The 20155-nt window shown below is 36.3% G+C and overlaps 1 protein-coding gene across 5 annotated transcripts in view; it reads left to right on the top strand.

Annotated features, from left to right (window-relative positions):
* dpp6 (dipeptidyl peptidase like 6) overlaps positions 1-20155 on the top strand; it is a 301131-nt gene that overhangs the window by 231687 nt on the left and 49289 nt on the right. For all 5 annotated transcript variants that reach the window (XM_023326527.1, XM_023326529.1, XM_023326528.1 and 2 more), the window contains one exon: positions 6481-6579. In XM_023326527.1, coding sequence (XP_023182295.1) covers positions 6481-6579 — 99 coding nt within the window. The remainder of the gene's footprint in view (positions 1-6480; positions 6580-20155) is intronic.

Here is a 20155-nt window from a genome sequence, read left to right as displayed (position 1 = left end):
TTACTTGAGTAACTTTTTTGGGGAAAAGGTACTTATAGGACTAGTTTTACTGCTCTGTACTTTTCTTTTACTTGAGTAGATTGATTTAGCATTTAAAGAAATAAACTTCACAGATTGGAAACATTAGATTTCTGCAACATATGAGCTAATGTTTATGTAAATTTGAGCATAGTTACTCAGCATTTTATTCATCTCACTGTTTACCGTCTTATTGTTTATTTAGTATTAATAAACATGTATATTTTATTTGAAAAGTTACTTAAAAGTTTGTTTGCTTCCCCTGCTAAGTTCCTCTGCTGCTTCCCAGTCTGCTTATGAATGAGTGAATTATGTGAATCTGGCTCTAAAGTCACTTTTCACAGTGTTAATGTTAAATGTTGAATGTTTGTTATGGACTGAAACAGACCAGGACAGCAGGAGTGAAGCAGAAAAACCTGGATAGCAGGCAGGTGGCGTCTCCGTCTTTCCCCGTTCCTCAATCTGTCCCCTCAGTTTGCAGCCTTTCAGTTCTTAAACAGAAACGTCGCTCCAGTCTGTATCTGTCCCCAAAGCAGACAAGCCTGCTAAGTGAAATAATATTTTGTGTTTTTAATGGGTTTTTGAATATTAATATTAGTGCTGACCTTGTCAAATTTGGTTGTGAAAGTTGGTGTGATTCAATTAGCATTTTGGTGCGTTGGAGTTGAGCCGAGAGACACTGCAGGCTCCAAGAATCCTTCCTCAAGGACAGCGCAGAAACGTGCAGAAACGGGTTATTTTACTCCTCCAGGGGGTTGTTATGGTTGCTTAATTGGATTCCTGAATTCTCCAAAGTTGAATGTGTTGTCGTTTTTTTTGTGCTCACAGACTTAACAACACATTCTTTCTAACTTTTTGAGTTGCCAGGTTTGAAATTTTAGTCACTAGTTTTCATTTGTCAGAATAATTTGAGAAATCCTGAACATATTTGAATTTTGCACCTTTGCGTTGCAATCTCAGTAGTTTATTGGAGATAAAAATGTTTCTTGCTTCCAATAGGTGTTTTAAAAAAATATATTTTCTTAAAAATATTTTTCAAGCCAGACTTTAAATTTAAAGTGGACCAAACTCAAATTGGCGATGAGGTCAACTTTTTAAAAGATTTTAAAATTCAGTTTTTTAAAGGTTTCTGTGTGTGTGGTCTGGAAAAATGTAACAGTTGCTTTAATATTTTTCTGGATAAAGATGGAAAATATAAAAAAATATTTTCCAAATATTGCTACCCAGTATAGCTGCAATATTTTAATTTTATTTTAATTTGGTATTTAATCAATTATTCTGACAACTAATCGAGTAATCAGATAAAAAATATTGGCACATTCTGCAGATTTCTCATTTAATCATTGAAGTCGATTTTGTAAAAATTCTAAATGCAGACAAAGCAAATGAACAAATGTTCTTTTTTAGATCTGTAAATAAACATTTAATGCCTAAAATGCAAAAACAAATCATTCCTTTGGTGAACGTTTGATCATTTGTAGCAGTCGATCTGCATCTGAAGCTAAATAAAGATGTTTCTAACATCAACATGTGAAAACCTCAGCCATTTTTTCTCGACTTACCTGACCTGTTGACTGTTTTTTCAATTAAACAATTAATAGCTGGACATCAAAAGTTGCATCGTAGGAGAATGTTTCTAACGATTTTCAACCAGATGAAGCTAAAACTCGACTACTTGAGTAGTTCTTTGTAAAATATATTTACAGGAAGGAGTTTTGTTTTTTTTATCTTAAATGCAAAATTGATATGTTTTTTGTACAGTTTTGACCCAAACACAGGAACAATGCTGTAACATAATGACCGTAGACTGGATTTCAGTGGTGCAGTTAAAGCCTGGGCTTAAACCAGTTAAAACGTTGAAATGTTGCTTTAAAAAAGGCAACATGGAGATGAATGTCTGCAAACGTTAATGAACTGGAGCAACTTTATAAGAAACAGTGGAGAAACACTCCTTCACTACGATGTGAGAGACTGATTAGGTCAAACAGGAAGCAACTACTGAGAGTTATTGCTGCTGGATGACTGGGTGAACTGGTTCTGTGTATGTCGGCTGTTTGCTCTGCTTCATCAGTTTCTCCTTTTCTTTTAAAGATAAACTTTATTTTCTGTCAAGCCTAACTTTTAGGATAAGGAAAAACAAAGCGCAGTTGTTTTGTTCTCAAGTATTCAAATTACTTTTGAAAGGATGCTTCTTTCCAGAGCTAATGCTGATCTCCAAACATGCGGTGGCAGAAATATTCCTTTCTGTGTGACAAAGGAATATTTTCTGGCTCCTCTCTGTGAGGAAATTATCTCTGCCACTTAAAACGAGTGTCTCCCTGTGTGGTGGTAATTGAAGTCTTTATTCTCATCTTTGCTTATTCATCACAAGCAGAAAAAAAATGTGGTTTCAGTCAGAACGAACGCTTTATTTGCAGAATACTGCTAAAGAATGAGAGGCCCACCTGTTGAAATATGAAGAATCTTTTTTTCTGCATGAAGCTGTTGTAGGTTTTTATTCAAGTGTGACCCCCAAAAATGAAGACGGTTTTCTAAAATGTCAATTTTTTTCATTTTTGCTGGAAATTTGGTGGAATTTCTCTGATGTTGATTGGGCTATTTAAAACTAAAACGCAGACTATTTGAAGAGAGAAGACATTTTGTTTTGAACAAATTGTAAACAATAAAAGCAGATTGTTTTTCTGGACGTAAGGAAAGTGGGCTTTTAAATTAGGTGATTTTCTTTTCCCTTTAAGACAAACATGCGTCAGAGATTTAAAATTGCAGGAAAGAAATTGAATTTGTTGTGAAAATGGACTCAAGTGAAGTATTGCCTCACAGTTAAAATGCTTTGGGGATAATTTTACTATAAAAATGCTGAACCAGTGGTTATTCAGTACATTCTGTTTTGCTCCAATTATACTTGAAGAACCATTTTCGAAACAAAGGGAGGAAACGTTGAGCAGCAAATTGTGGCGTTGCTTTTTGTCTGAGGAGTTGTTTCCACTCAGTTAAGGGGTTAGCTTGATGGATGCTCCCCGTACAGGTTGGCAACCGGTTTCTAAGTGCACCTGACAGCCACTTTGTTCTCCTCCACACACACACACACACACACACACACACACACCAACACACACATTTTGACTTTTGAACACCACTTCCTCCTCCTCCTTCTCTGACAATGTGCAACTTCTATACCTAAGAGGTTACTCTCTTTTCGGCACATCTAGGTCATACGTTTGCTGCCACTTTGGTTTTCTGACAGACGGTGTGCGGCTCAGTGAAACAGCGACATGCAGTCAGAGTGAAAATAAAACACCTTTTTAGATAAACTTACAAAAAGGGGAAACAGTAGCAGGTTGGTTAGTTATATAGAAAGTCTTATACAGCTGGAAAAAATAGGGAATATTATGCTAAATTGTCTTTTTTGAGCTTTACATCGTACTATAATGTTATTCTCTCATCAAAAACACACCTGGCGTGTTGCCTTGATTATTTAATTCATGTCTGAGAAGTTTTTTAATCTCCATGGCAACCATCCAGCTGTACAAAACGCCTGGGTGGACCTAGCTCCGCCTTTGAGACGCAGCTCCTCCTCAGAGCTGAAGTTTCCAAGCGACCGAGCTTACACCTTACATAGCAGCCCTCCCTCTCTCAGCTCCTTCAGACTAGCCAGCAGCAATTAGCAAACACCTGGTGGATCAGAGAAAATCCTTTTAGTGAGGTTAGAGAAGAGAGGTTAGAGTTTGAAATATGTAGTCATATAATGCAGAATTTACAATATGCAATATATAAAACAACTTTTAAAATATTTATTATTATTCTTACACAATTCTTATGAACCTTATGATAGACTGAATTATATTCTTTTTCTCGTTTATTAACCCAGAAAGTACGTAAAGTCCCTGCTTATTATTTTCTGTGGAACCTAACTCCAAATTATTGATGGAAAGTTTGTCTATTTGAGTTTTTTTGTTTTTTTTCAGAGAACTTTTCTAAAATTTTAAAAAGAAGATGCATCTTGGGAAGCTAAAGTAGCCTCAAAGCTACTTGTCGTACTGTTGGATAGCATCTGCATGTGACTAGTGGTGCGTTCACACCGAACGCGTTCGATGCTTCAAGTTCTACGCGTGTGCACTTTGAAGTCAGATGCTTGACAGTTTTTGCTCTAGACGCGTCAAAATCGCTCTAGACAGTGTTGAGAGGAAACTCCTTGGCATACGTGTCCTCCAAACTCTTCCACCATCTCCTGCATATTTCGTCTAAATAAATACATCATTTATTTAATGTGACTCAATGTTTTTGCTGGACGGATTTGGATAGCTCAAATGCAGGGAAATATTTTCTAATAGTAAAAGTTATAACTCATCCAACATTCCAACTTCCTTGCTGATCCTCATCCATGCAACGTTCTTTCTATTCCTGTCTCTGTAGTCATAACTTGAGTGGTCGTAGGTTATAGGATGAGAGTAAACAGCGACATTTAGTTTATCCTCCATAGTTTTTTTCTGAGAAAATACACCACTATGTGCTGGTTGATGCTCCGCGTTGAGCAACAAAGGTTTAGATTTTTCAACTCCAGCGTTGGACGTGCGTCAAACGCTCGAGACGCTTCACATCGCAGTGCTTGACGTGCGAAACGTGCCCTCGACGCGCCTCTATGTAAACTTTGATTGTAAACCAGGCGCAGCATTAGACTCGTAAGTTTCAATATGCAAAGGAATTTAATGATGTTGCCTTTCCTTCAACCCACATCTTTCAGGTGCTGAAATTTATTACTTTTTAATCACCTTTCAGCAAACATGTATTGTATCTGGAGATTAGAGACAGTAACTATAAACTGCTTACATTAACCGATTCAATAAATGTAAGAATATAAATGTTTTGTCATTTAACAGTCAATTTATATCAGGGAAATTTGGTTGTAGAAACAATTTTCTTGTAGCAAACAAAGGAAGTTGAAATAATTGGTTCTTAACCAGATGAGCCCATAATAAAAGATTATGTTAATTTCCAACAAATTAGTCCTTGATTTAAATGATATCATTGCAAGAAGCTTTGGCTGGATGAAATTTTAATGAAATGTCAGTAATAAAGACAAAGACGGTTTGATGTCATTGAGAGGTGGATGTCAGAGAAAATAAGATGAAAAATCTATAATTTTCTACTAAAATTGTACGTTTTTAATAAAATATTACAGGCTGAACTCGTACTCAAAACACAACTGCATCAGTTTTGGTTTTTTTGCCTTCTCCCTTCGCTCTGCAATGAGTGATTTTATGGAGCCAAAGATGATATGATGAGCATCGATGGATGAAATTAAGCTGAAATAAATTGCATGAGGCACTTTTGGTAAATATGAGAGTCTGTGCTGACAAATAGAACCCATCCCAGTTTTATCAAAAGCCCGAGGGAGTTATACGATGAAGCCTTTGTTATTATGCTCGTGTGTGGCTTCCTTTCTCTTTTTTTTTTTCTCATATAAGGTATTCTTCTTTGAAATGTGAACAGCCTGTGGGGAGAAAGTTGTTAAGATGCAGTTTAAGGTAAAAAATCTGATGTTATAGATTCTCTGCTTTTTGTTGTCAGGAGTAAAAGAGATTTTTTTTCTATCTCTGTGGTCTTTTTCTGTTTCACTGCTTGCTTCAAAAAGCTTTTTAAACCACAAAACCAGCCCCTGTATTTAACTTAAGCGTTTAATTATCAGAACAGCAACTTTATTTTGCCCTTTTTGTTGTATTTATGTGACAAATGGAAGGGATTTAATTATATTGTAGCGCTAAAAGTGAAACGAGGACATTAAATTTGCTTTGGCTTTATTTGAATCATTAAAAGATGAAAAAGTAGCTTTTAGTTATTTGTACTTACTGCTCTCGGCACTCAATTTTTTATGATTCAATCTGAGATTCAGACTGAGCAAAAACATAAAAACAACTCAGATTTATAATAATTATGGGTCTCATTTACAAAACAACGTGTAGAATCTATCTATAGTAAAAGTATTTTTAAATTCTTAGGTGTGAACCAATAAAACGTTATTTTTGGGATCCATCTGTCTTTGTTCTTATTCCGTCAGTAAGAAGCTTTAAATCTGGAAGGTGTATGAAATAATTAAAGACTTAGGAACACAAATAGTTTTTTCTCAACGTTTCTTTTGCTGCCAAAACGAAGACATATCCATGTTTTTATTAGAAGTCAAGTCAGCTCCTCAAAATTTTTTTTTTTTACTGAAGATGTTTTATTGCAAGTAATAATCTTAAATATACAATCAGTTCACATCAAAAATCAAGAATCTCTGGGTGTTTTGGGGTAAAAGAGCTTTTTATATATTTATATAAAGGTTTTTTTTATTTCTTTGGTTACCAGGGAATCTGACTTTTTTTGGATAAAATCTGAGCCTCATCGCAGCCTCCATGAACTGCACTCTGCTACTGTTCTGCATATTAACACCTACCTGTACTAAAATAGTCATTTCCTTTGCAGGTGAAGACGACCGTCTGGCTCTGAAAGGCAAGGTTACGGTTGGAGACCTCTTCCGAAAAGAATTCAAGGTTCATGAACCAAATGCCAAATGGATCAGCAGTAAGTTGCTCTTATTAATCTTTATTAATAAGTGATAGGTGAGATCATCCTGTGGCTCTTACAAAGCCAAAAATGGAACGCTTTTCATTATGAATGCAATAAAAAATTAGTTTTTTAGAAGGTTTTTTGAGTTCTCATGCAAAAACTGGGCATAATATCTACATCAAGTGTTTAGATTATGCTTTGTCTCTTTTATTTTCAATACTTATAGATAACACTCAATGTAAATTAGTTTTTCTTTTGTAATAGATGATTTGCTGTATTGTTATTTTAGTTTAATTTGTTAGCATTTTATGGTAATTTGTATTTAAAAACATGTTTTCAGTGGCTCAAAGCAGCTCTTTGAATGGAAAAAGGTCGCTGACCCCAATGTTGGATAGAGAACTTTGTGGAGGATTTCATGTTTAAAACCATTAAACACATAAAAAAAGGTCAACAGAAATAGCAAACGAGGTGGGAGAGGTTCTTCAGTTGAGCAGCCAAGAGTTGGGTTGTTTTAATGGCCTCATTAATTATGTAATGAGTTTTGTTTTATGTTTGGTAGTAAACTGAGCCATGAGGAAATGTTGAAGGTGGATTGATTCAGTAAGTGATTTGTAGGCCACAGTTTAAATGTCCTAGGCGATTTAAGAGGTTTGGAGTTCCCTCACCAAGTGGAGGCGCTACTGTGTTTTTATCTTGTTTAAGGGGGGATGAATTGTGTAAAATTCACATTTTGCAGGTTTTTATTCTTATATTTGGGTTTCTACTCCTTCTAAAAACAGTTCAAACACTTAAAAAAAGAAAATCCTCCCAGTCATCTTTTTGGAAATAAGTTCATGTTTTTTGGTGTCTGGAAAATGAGGCATTTTGAAAACTTCTGGAACATAACGGCACAAATCAGGAGGAACTCCCCGTTACCTAGCAACCCCAGCTGAGTTCCAGCACGTTACTTATCAACCCAAACTGAACTCCAGCATGTTTGATCAGCTGGTTTTACCACTTTACAGTGACTGCTGGAAAAGACAAGTGTTTTGTTGTTGACTTACTGTCTAGAAACCACTTGCTGCATTGTTACTGGTTGTGCAGGAGGCTCCTCTTCTGCTTTTCAATGACGTACGATTGTATAATTGCGCATCTGTTTGCAGCCATTTTCATGTGTGAGTGTCAACGTTGAGTTAGAGGCGTGGCCAGCAGCGGCTTATTTGTATTTAAAGTGACAAGAGGCTCTAAAAGTTGGATAAGTAAAAGATACTATGCGTCTGGATGTTTCTTTTGGCTCATATCAGTGGACCGGCATCGACCCAAGCTCTTGCCCATTGAGTGTTGCAGTTTTCTGCCAGTTTTAGATGTCTTTGGTCCTACAAAGCTCATTCAGCTGGTTCAACTACCTCCTCTGCATGTAATAAAGTTCTGCACAGGTCTGCTAATGAACCAATACAACTAAAACTTGCAGCATAGCATTTGACTTTCAGCACAGCTACCCTAAGGAAACAAGTGGGTGTAGACATTATGTGGATACAAGAAAAACAGCACACGAAGTTTGATGCATCACTGGAAAAGTTAAAGTTTACCAGCTCCTTAAGTCTTGCAACACAGTAACACAATCCTAATACAACAATCAACAAATCTTCCATCTGTGTGTGTTTTTTGTTTTTGCGAATTACAACTTCTCTGCTGCACCTCCAGCTGGTGTGCATCCCCTAATCCGTCCCCTAAAAATAGAGAAATCATGGCACTCCTCATCCATAATGCACACAGCACATTGTCTGAGAGCCCTGCTCTCTCCCCTTAACGTGGCATCTTGAGTCACAGCTGCATCCTCATCAAGGAAATAAACACAGGATGAGTCTGTTTACATCCACGCACGACTCAAACTCACTCACAGCACGACTGTCGTTTTACTTAGTTACAATCCAGAAGCGTTAGCTCCTAAATGTTTAAATGAACCTAAAAAGTTAGATAAAAGGAAAAATGTCAATCAACAATGTCAGTTTTAGAGTCAAAGTGGTGTCAGCAGAGTTAAATGCTGCAAAAACTGGAATGTTATCCATTTTATAAGTTTTTCTTTTTAAGTTGCATTCAGGATTGAAGTTAGGAGAAAGTTGATAAATTGTAAAAAAAAAAAAAAATTTAAAAGTGAAACTGAGCAAAACATAGGTGAGAAAATTGCCAAAGGTTTCTTGAGATTGAAGACAATATTTATGTGCATAATGCAACTATTAGATTGAAGAAGACGAAAAATCTTACAGTGGTAGCTTGGACACTTAGCAAACCGGCATCTTTTCTACGGATTTAGAAGCTCTCTGTGGTTAGTCACCGCAGAGGTAAATAGCTTAAAAACTAATTCAAAAAGCTAAACTTTGGTGGCATTCAGATAAACGCTGTATCTGAATTATTGTTACTGTGTGGTACGTTTCTAACAACTGTGTTATTAGTAGCTTTATCACAATACAATATTAAATTGATGCATTTTTATGCCAATATAATGTTTCTTGACATTACAAAGTCTCTTATGATCAATTTTGATTCAGTTCACATCTGCGATCAGCATGATGCAATGTCGTACGTCCAGAATCATTTCCATACAGCTCTGGAAAAGTGACCAATTTCTCAGATTTTACTTTTTATAAATATATGTATGAGTAAAATGAACATTGTTCTTTTATTCTATGAACTACTGACAACATGTCTCTGAAATTTCAAGCAAAAAATGTTTATTTATTTGCAGGAAATGGGAAATGGTCAAAATAACAAAAAAGATGCAGTGCTTTCAGACCTCAAATAATGATCAAATTAAAATGTTCATGTTCATTTAGAAACAACAATACTAAGGTTTAGCTCAGGGAGAGTTCAGGAATCAATGTTTGGTGGAATAACCATGAGGCTTTCAATGGGGTTCAGTGCACTGGGTTCTTAATTTTTTCTAGAGCTGTATATCAACTTAATATGAGAAACCTTATGCTCACAAACAACACCTACGGTCTACAGTCTGGCTGTTGACTTCCTGTTCAAACAGGAGACAGTTTGCTTCATAATTTCTTTCCAATAGAGAAACTGTTTAGGGGGAAGGAAGAGATCACATTTCTACTTTCATAAAGCTCTCAAATGATTTCTGCATAGTTGATCTTTGTGAATCTATATGTTTTTTTTTTACGTTTACTTTTTCTTTTTCACCACACATCTTGTTAGAACCTTGTTAGAAAACTGATTTTAGACTATGAAGCAGTCTATTTTCTGTTCATAACAATTACCATCAGCACTCTACTGTTGCATCCGCTACACCATGAAAATGTGTTGTTTTCTTTTTTTTCCATAGCCTTAAAAACATCTAAATCATGATTATATTTGCCGTGTCATTCACTGTTCACCGTCTGATTTCTCTCTGTTATTCCAAACCACATTTTCCCCACATGCTTCAGTAGCTGCTTCATAACCTGGAACTATAACACTAATTTTTCTATACTTCCTAATGTCGATGCTGTTCCGATCCATCAGACGCTTTGTCTTTTATTAATGCTGAGACAGTAACAAGAGAAACAAACCTCTTCTCTGTTACAGCATCTCAGGAACCCAGTTTGTTTCTCACGATCTTGGCTCAAGTCGGCTCTCCATGCTGCAGTTTGACCTTAAAGAAAGTGATCTAACATTTCCCCTTCCAGCCCATGTGAGATGGCAGGAGCAAAGCGTGTTAGCATGTAGCCATAAAGCTGAAACTTTGCGTTAATTATATTAGTGACAGTAAAACAACACCATTCGAGGAAAATACATTTTTATCTGCAAACCCCCATATGTGCTGGGTGAAGAGATTCCTCTCATGTAGCTGATTTGTCGTTGTTACAGGCTGCGACCCAAAGGGTGCAAACAAATCGATCATGCCTGGATAAGCACAGAAAGCTGCTGTTCTACTGTACACATCTGGAAGACAACATCTGTTCCTCAGAATTACCAGTTAAACCAATGGAAAAGAAAAAAATGGTAAAAAATTAATATTTTGTATCAGCAAAATCTCGGTATGGGACAAGAAAATACATTTATTTAATAAAGATAAAACTCAAACATTAAAAATAAATAACTTTTTGCATAATTACTGCTGAATTTCCAACAATTTCCAACATATAAATGTTGTGAAAGCATTTCTGTACTTATTTACTTTAAGTTGATCAATTTGAAATAATTTGTTTCTGGGTTTTATTTAAGGTTTTTATAATGTTTTATTCATCTGCAATTTTTAATTACTACACACCTTTTGACAAGGTCTCTGAAAGAACTTCCTGGTAAAGTAATGGTTAAATAAAAAATAAAAAAGCATATTCTCTGACTTCTCTCTGTTACCAGACATGCTAATATTTGTGCATATAAGTTTTTATTCACCAAATATTAAGACAGATGCACCTTTTTTCTTACTTTCTGGAGTCAAATCAAATTTTTCTTGTTTTAGGTCAAATAGAATAAGTTAAATTATTTCTATTTGCTAAATTCCACAATAACGACAAAATATATCAGATACATAGTAATCATTCTGTATGTAAACTTTTGATTTTAAATATATTAATAAGTAAATCTCATTATTGTGGCATTTAGCAAATAGAAATTATTTTGATAGTTAAAACAAGAGAAGTTAAACATCACAGAGGAAAAATGTGAATGTGTCTTTTTATTTAAACTTCTGGCTTCAACTGTAACAAAAATTGGAGTTATGTAAGATCATTATTAGTGAGAATAAATTCTGCTTTGCACATAAATTTTCTCTTGAACCAAAAGTTGACCTGAGCTGATAAAAGACATGGTGACTGAAGGAGGTTTTGTAGCCGTCCTCGCACAGGAGCAATCTCTGAAAAACACTAGACCTCCCTGTTGAAAGCTCTTCAGCGTGTCATCTTTTCTCTTCCTCCATGATATCTGTGTTTTTCTGCTGAATGATTAAGTGTGGCTCACAAAAAGGAGAGAAATGGGAGAGGGAGATTTAGAGAGAGCCGTAAGCTGATTAGTTTGTCTCCGTTAGCTTTGCTTTTCTTTTTTTTCCCCCCAGAGATAAACCAACATCTGTGCTTTCAGTGCTGCTTCTTGGTTTAGCTGTGAAGGCTCTTCTGGTTGGAGGTTGAAATTTATTTATTTTTTTAAAAAGAAAAACTTGTTTTGTTCGTTTTATGATTTCTTCTGAGACTCTCAGTTCCCCAGAGACAGACTGAGTATGACCTGGAGAGGCCATAATCATCACTTATTGGGCCATTTGTCTGCACAGCCGCTTCATCGAGCCGTTTTCTATTGTTACTTCAAACAGACGCAAAAGCGTCAGTTATTTAATTGGTTTTTATCATTAGTATAAAGTTGGTTATTACTGAATCCGTCCGCCTGTTTTTAAAATTAAACTTTAAGAATTTGCAGACGTGCAAAACGTTTTCATTCTACAAACCTGCGTAATACACCTTCCGCTTAGTAAAACAGTTTGCTTGACTTTTTTTTTTTTTTTACTTTTTCCTTTTTTAGTTACAGAAAAAACAAACTGTTCTTATTTTTAATTTAACTTGCTGGAACACAAAGAAAACTCTGAGCATAGCTCAAACCAAGCATGTTCATTCTTTCTCTTTGAGAGGATTATTTATTGATATCCAAAGAAAAGAAAACAGCTATTTTATTATTTTTTTGCCTGCTGTACTGACTCATACCAAACCATGTACAACGTGCTGTTTCACTCCTATTGCATGGACCCCGAATAACCTGTTGCAACAAGATGATGAAGCTTTAAATGTTGCATCAAAGTTATTGAATCAGACCTGAACATCATCAATTATTTACTTCTGTGGTACAGTGTTCTTAAAAGTACTGATTTCTTTGGGTTTTGCTTCATCGTCAAACCTAAATGTTTCAGATCAGAACAAATTGCAAACAAATTGACGGTGGTGACTCAAGTCGATGTAGGCTGCAGTTTTCAAATGACAGAGTCACTTATTAAAAGAAGTAAGCTACCAAAACCAAGCTGGTTTTATGTTTGGCCGTCTAAACCGCTCTCTGTTTTTGTGCTATTCAGAGCTGAAAGTTTGTGTGTTTTGCACTGTGTCAAACTAATCAAACCCTTGAAAATATCTGTTCCCCTCCTCGCCTGTGGGGACGCTGTACCAAAAGCCACTGAAGGAAACGACACAAAAACATCTGAAGAAGACTGAGCGCACCTTCCTTCTTCACAAAATGTAAACATGTCATATTTTAGTGGTTGTAGGAGTTCTCTTTAGCCTTTGATAAAAGACCATGAGCCATTTCTCCCGCTAGCGCTAGCCTCCCACATTTGTCTTGGTTGTATTTACCCACAATGCCGTGCACTATAGTTCGGTTCCTGCTTTTGGGGCATTCTCCGGTCCGATTGGCATTCATATATGCATTTGAACTGGATCAGAGGTCACTGACTTTTTTATTCAGACCAGAGTTCACCTTTTTGGTTCTCATTAGAGTTTGATAGTGCATTCATACCTAACCCATAAGAACCAAACTTTCTTGGCAAACAAACAAGCTGGTGCGAATGCAGCTTTAGTTTTGCTTTCTGAGTTTCTACTCAAGTGATTTCTTGATTTTAAAAAAAAAAAATTTTTTATCATGCCTGCATGATAGTTTTTCACAGACATCCTGGTTCACGTAGATTTCTGGCCTTCATAATTGATTTTTTTCAAAACATCTCCGGTATTTAAATGTGCTTGATAATCTGAAACATTAAAAAATGTAAATCTTCAAGGCAGCAAATACCTTTTTGAAGAACTATAACTCCATGAACTGCGTTTTGCTGCATCAATATTCTAATCACGTTTGGAAACCTTCACCAAGTCTGCCTGCCTTGGTTTGGTAATTGCACATTTAGCAGACACCACTGATATCGCCCAGATGCCTGTTTTTGTAGCGCTCCATCTGAATCCGACACAGCGTCCCCATCCTTTTCATCCCACCAAGGTGAAAGCTGTCCTCAGGGATGTGATGCCAGCTCTACAAGCAGCTGTTTGCCATTTTAATAGCCACGCTCCTCTTGTTTGCCACTCAAGGAGTCCCTTTTTTCCCTCCTTAATGTTTGTTAAATATGATAAAGGGGGGAACCTTTTGAGACGAAATGGACCGGTTGGGACAATGAAAAGGGCCATTATTGTGACTTCAGGCAGGAATTATGGCTGTGATTAATAAGGGCGAAGCGTGTTTGCTTTGTCGTTATGTATAATAGAGATTTACAGCCGACACAGAGCCTCTTGTTTTGGTTTATTAAAATGGATTCAGTTTGGAGGCAGTTGGAAAGTTGTAGGGCTGGACAATACGGCTGAGAGACTTATAAGAATTTTATATCAGTATCAATTATTTATTTATTTCAGCAAATAAAACCTGGATACTCCCAATATTTAGTCCACCACTGTTCAAAGTAACCGGGAGCGGAAAAAAGGCAAGAGGCTCCAAAGCGCGTTGTGCCGTTATCAGCTGTCGCCGTCGTTTGTTCAATTGAAACTGAACACAAAAGGTTCAGCAAAGACATCTGAACCTCCTTTGAGATTGCAGAATCTTTCACTACATTATATTGTGGTGCCACTTTCTCAATTTCATCGTATTTCATAGTACAAACAGACCGACAACGGAAAACGACTCTTCTGAACTCCGTTGAGCAAAATGTCAAACGTCTGACTTCAACGTTAGTCGATGTCACCAACCTTGGCTTAGCTCGCTCTGAAAGGTTGAGCGGCTAAAGCCTCCATCCCCCAGAATACTGTGCGGTTTAATTTTAATTGTTGAATGTTCTATCACAGATATTACTGATTGATATTGATCATGTGTTTGTCACGATATATATTGTTATAACTGATTTATTGTCCATTTATATCCAGTTGTGCCTTACTGTTTCTCTAGCCAACATTGTCTTCATCCACGCTGTAGAGCCACATTATGCATTAATTCAATAAAATCAGAAAACATGATTAAAATTCTGTTATGTAATAATTGACCATGAATTAATGGTTTTGATTTGAATGACCTTAGTTAACCTCCAGGGTTCTGCTATGAGTCTGGAAAGGAAACTAAATGACCAAAAGTTTATCATTTATTTATTAAAATTTTCATTTTAAATGCGTATACGATCTACAATAATTGTTATTAGAAGTATAATGATTAATGTGAACACAAACAGTTTGATAGTTGTAATAATTAGCGCAAAATGTAATAATGTTATCACTTATTTGGCAGAAAGTATTGCCAGGATTTTATAACTTTTTGTGTGAATTGTTACATAATGCGGTTTTAATGTTTTATTACATCTAAAGCTCATTTTTAGTACATTATTACATAATGCAGTGTCTTTTTTAATTATTTAGTGAGTGTCACAGGGAGAGAAATATTAAAGTTTAGTTTTGTGACGCCTCAATCTAACATGACTTTCTGGCACAAAGGGAAATTTCTTTCGTCTTTCAAGGAAGCAAGGAAGTCTTTTGACAGCTGTGAAGTTCCTTGTTGTTCAGTCATAAGAACCCGGGGAGGAGAAAGACAAATCTGATCTCAGGAGTTGTGTGTCTGTGTGTATCTCATGGTAAATTTATCAGCTTCTTTGCTCCAAAGCTGCAAACGTCAAGGCACAACATCTGAAGAGTTGGGTGTTATCTTTGATCAAAGTTTGAGCTGCAAGGACGTTGCTAAAAATAGTCAACTTTCTCCTGCTGACACAGATATTATACAAAGGTTTTTATGAATGTTGTACAGGCTTGATGGATGTGTTGGACTTCTGTTTCTGCAAGTAATGGTCCGTTTTTTGAGTCTTTGTACGACAAAAGATGTGTTCCACCCTCATCGGAGAAACAGGGCAGAAACTAACCTAAGGATGTAGAACCTCTGGGTCGGACATGAACCTTTAGCTCCGTGTTTCCAGTGTTTTGTTTCATAGGCTTCCTGGGAACATCTGGATTTCTGTTCGTCTTTCTTCCCTCCCTTCTACGCTTCACTGTGTCTCTCCTTCATTTGTTCATTGTGTCTTTCCATCCTTTCTTTCTTATATTTTATTTATTTATTCCATTTGTTTCCTACTGTTATTTTGTCCTTTCTGTCTTCTGTCCTTTTTCATTCTTTCTTTCATCCTTCATTTGTTCCTTTCTTTCCTCTTTTCCTTTTTTGTTTCAACCTTTCTTTGACCTTTGATCCTTCCTTTCGTCCTATCGTTCATCCCTTTCATCCTGTCTTTTGTTGTTTGAAACTTCCTTTCATCTTTTTGCCCTTTCTTTTGTCTTTTCTGTCATCCATTTCATCCTATCTTTTGTCCTTATTTTTTTCTGTTCTTTCAGCCATCCTTTCATCTGTTCATCCATTTCATCCTGTCTTCTGTCCTTTTGTCGTTCCTGTTCTTTCATCACTTAATGTTTCTTCCAACCTTCCTTTCGTCTTGTCATCCTTTCTTTTACCATTCCTGTATTATTTTCTCTCCTTCCATGTGTCCTGCATTCATCCCTTCATTCCTTCTTCCTTCCTCTTTTCTTATCCTCTTTCCTTCTCTACTTTTGTTCATTTCTTATGCTTTAAATCACAGTAGATGTTTTTGCAAGGACTCATGGCAGAGTACAAATAAATGCCACACTTTTCAGATGTTTTTGGAAAAAATTTTGAAAACTCCATCTAAGAGTCAATTAACTTCACAATCATGTTCTACTTTGTGTTGGTTTGTCACTTAAACATCCAGCTACAATCCCAAGGCGTTCATACATAAATGCGTTTGCTCCATGCAGGATAACTGATCGATCTTCACCCGACTGTATGGCTGTAAACCTATAGCTCTGAAATTAGACGATCAATTCAGCAATTAACTTTGCTCTTGTCGAGCTGTTATTGGAAAAAAAAAATCTTCTGTTATTATTCTGTTCACACTCTGCAACAATCTGCTTACGTTTCCATTTTAACAGTACAGTATTGTTTTAAATTTACAGCTTACAGCAGTAGAACAGAACCAGCACTCAGTTTGTTGCACATTTTATTTAACAAAATGCAGTTATGCAATTACTAATTTTAATTTATAATCCAATTTAATTTCTTCATACCCCTTTAAGGTATTTTCAGTTGAAGCGTCTTTATAAACTCATCTTGTTTTCATCAACATTGAGATAAAATATATTATAAACAAACCAAATAACCTAAAGCCCAAACTGTGGAAGCTCCTTATTCTGTTTCCAACTCCTCAGCGAGGAAAGCAGCTATTGGCTAACTTAAGGCTTCCACATACTCGGCTGTACTTTGTCTGATGGATATGTCCGCGCAAAGATACACTTTTATGGCCGTGTACGTGTACTCTGTGTCGGTGGAAACAGTGTTCAGATCCAACTGGTTTTCATGTGACAATGGGCCGATAAGGACGAGAATAGGGGCTACACGACTTCATGTTGTTTTAAAGTCGACATCCACATGACAAAAGTCAACATAGACTTGCTGCGGTGACGTCAGCAAGTCAGAAAATGTCAGTAACATGAGGTACTGATGTTACAACAAGTCAGTAACATCAGTACCTTCCGAACAACGGCAGGAATGGGTGATCGGGTAGATGCTCATTTTGGATGGCTACACAAATTATTACGTCGAGCACAATTGTGCTTCTGGAACAAAATAAACTAAGCTTATAATGAACTGATCGTTTGATTACAGTTAAACTCAGCGCTCTGATGCCCTGCTGGTTCAGCAGCGGCTCTCTGACTTTGTGGGATTAGCCGACATGTCAAAACCATTGTCTGACCCGATGGAGAAGAAAGAGGGCTAGACGCCCTCGAGTGTACTGAGTGTACTGATTACCTAAAGTTCCTTTATTTACCACAATCCTAATGGATATTAGCAAGTTTGATAAGTAAATATTCAGATTATTTGACTTGTATCCAGACATTTTCCCCATGTTATAAGTTTATCTGCCAATAGAACTAGCACTTTTTCATCAATATTAAGGAATTATTTCCTCAAAACAAGCCTCATATCTTGATGAAAAGCTACTTTCAAGTTAGTTTGTGCCATTTAAAGCGTACAAAGATATTTGCACAAAAACACGTGGTAAGACTTTGTGTTTTTGCACAAGAGAGCAGGGCAAAGTGTTCGCAGTAACTCTTTGATTAAGTGGGGATATTTCTGCAAATTCATGTTTTGTAAAGTCTCTACAAACCCATTCAAGTCTGAATTTTAGATCTCATGTATCAGTTTGATGTTTTATGCCACTTACCAAACAACTCCAGGTCCTTAAATGGCCCAACTATAGTTTCTTCTCATGATTTGAAACAAGTGAGATCATGTACAGGATTTGATGAAGAAACCCACGCTCGCATTGTGGTTTATATTGTCATTATTGCAGCTATAATTGTTATTTTACACGCAACAGCCCCACTAATGATCTCCATTAGGCGCACATGCATGTTTTCTCCAACTGCATTGATTAGTTTCAAAGCAGAGTTGTGGCGCACAAACACAGAGAGAGAGATTAAAACGAGCAACTGTAGGAGCTGATGTGGAGCGTAAACAGCTGACATGAAGGTCACCTCACTGGTCGTGAGGTAAATCAATTATGCAGCGTTTAAGGACTAATAGCAAGTAGAGGCTGTGAATGCATGAAATCCATTTTATGGTTTGTTTAAATGTTGTGGCTGGCAGGTTTTGCCTAAATGTTTGCTCTCATTCTGTTTTGTAAATGTATTTTCTGGTACTGTTAAAGGAGGTTGGAACCTGAGAACGCATTAATCACTGGGATTTTAGCTGTCCGCGTAAGTGATGAATGATGTGCAGTGATGCTTTAAAGTGCTTTCACAGTGTGTGGTGACTTTTACAACAATAACTTCAGCTAAATGATTAAAGCAACTGTTCAGTACATGAGCTTGGAGGAAGCTTAGCCTGTTCCTCTGCAGTCTGTGTTTTAATAGAGACCCCTAATAGAGATGTTTTCTGAATGTTTTAATTGGAGTTTTAACTCAAAGACAATGATGCCAACTCTAAATGGCAACTGGCTGTTTAAAAGTTATTAAATGACATCATTAGCTAATTTCCATAATGGGCCATTTGCAGCATTTTTAGTGCAGATGGATGGTTTATTTCCCAAACGATTTTCACTGACAAATTACAATCTTATCGAGAAGAAAATGTCAGAAACAACACAAAGTATGTCTTTTTTATTTTATCTTATTTTTCAATTTTATGGAAAATAGGATCTTCATTGATTTTTAATCAAAACCAGATTTGGGCAACTTATTCATCAAAGTTAGCTAATTACAGCAAGTGTTTGGGAGGAAGAAAAATCCACTTTCCTTTTGATGAGAATAGCCAAAAAATTAAAAAATCATACCCAGATAATGCAAGAAAAAAAATCAAGAAATTGTATGTGTATATTGATAAAACCAAAATGCAAAAACCCTGTCTTTATGTTTCTGTTTTATAATTAAGATTAAAATAAAAAAGTACATACTTCTATAAAGGATATTAACTTTTTTTAAAATAAATGACACCTGAATTCTCCTCTGCTTGTTGATTTCACTCTTAATAAGGAAGTAAAATGTTGGGATATTGCGATGTGCCTTCACAGAGTGTTGCTGCTGTATTGAAATGAATATTTTCTTTGTAAAATATTGTCAGGTTGAATTTTTAATATGACGACAACAATATTAGGAGATTATTATCCTGCTGGTGGACCGTTATATTATGTTTTGACCATTCAGCTGTAAATTTGAAGAGTCTGGATGTGGCCAAATGAGAGAATCTTAGAGATTCTCCCATTAAGCCTTTCAGCCATTTCACACTTTGAGTCTGTATCAACGACGTGGCAAAGTTGTGACACATTTGAATATCTTGTAATTAAACTAACGACCACACCAAGTCAATCTAAAGAAGATCTCTGCTGAGTCATTTGGCTTCAAAACCGAATCATAAATTAAAAACCTCTCAAGTTGTTTGCATCAAAATGAACAGCTCAGATGAAACATATGACAGAAACCTCTGAAATTAAATATTTTTCTTCACCTATTCATTATTAAGTTAGAAGTTTTTAAGGGTTTACTTTTGGAATTTGCTAAAAAGATGTTTTATCGTACATAACCTTAATACTGGATCATTCTGAGTAGTGCAGAAACTCTGAAGCCCCCGCTGTAGATGAAAGCGGTCTTTCTGTTTCAAGCTGCTTATTTACGGGACCCCGACGCAGAAAGTCTGAAGAGAAGAGGCTCATCTTTGATCACTCTGCTGATCTCACCGAGGTGCCTCAATACGTTACTATTTTATTCCACAAACTCACTTTAAACCATGCATACCTCTAAGAAAGCAGCACAGTGGGGTTGGAGGCAACCTGCAACTTTTTTAAGGTACAGAAGATCCAAGTGGATTAATGATAGGAAAATCATTTGGATTTTACGCTGAAAATAAATCAACTTGGCTCAGAGAGAGACTAATGAAGGAAAAAGTCTGCAGTGATTGACATTTCAGATCAAAACAAATGCCTTCCTGTGTGAAAACCGGCCAGCAGCAGCTTGGTTTCACTGTGGGTGGTTTTGTTTTGTCAGCAAGTTCAAATTCAAGGTTTTTTTTTTCTGCTCATTTGTTTGGCCCATCATCCACTTGTTATTCTGCTCATTTGTCAAGCCTGTTG

Source organism: Xiphophorus maculatus, chromosome 21 (assembly GCF_002775205.1).
Source record: "Xiphophorus maculatus strain JP 163 A chromosome 21, X_maculatus-5.0-male, whole genome shotgun sequence".
Taxonomy (NCBI): domain Eukaryota; kingdom Metazoa; phylum Chordata; class Actinopteri; order Cyprinodontiformes; family Poeciliidae; genus Xiphophorus; species Xiphophorus maculatus.
The sequence above is the reverse complement of the archived record's forward strand: the minus strand, read 5'-3'. Positions and strand labels throughout refer to the sequence as shown.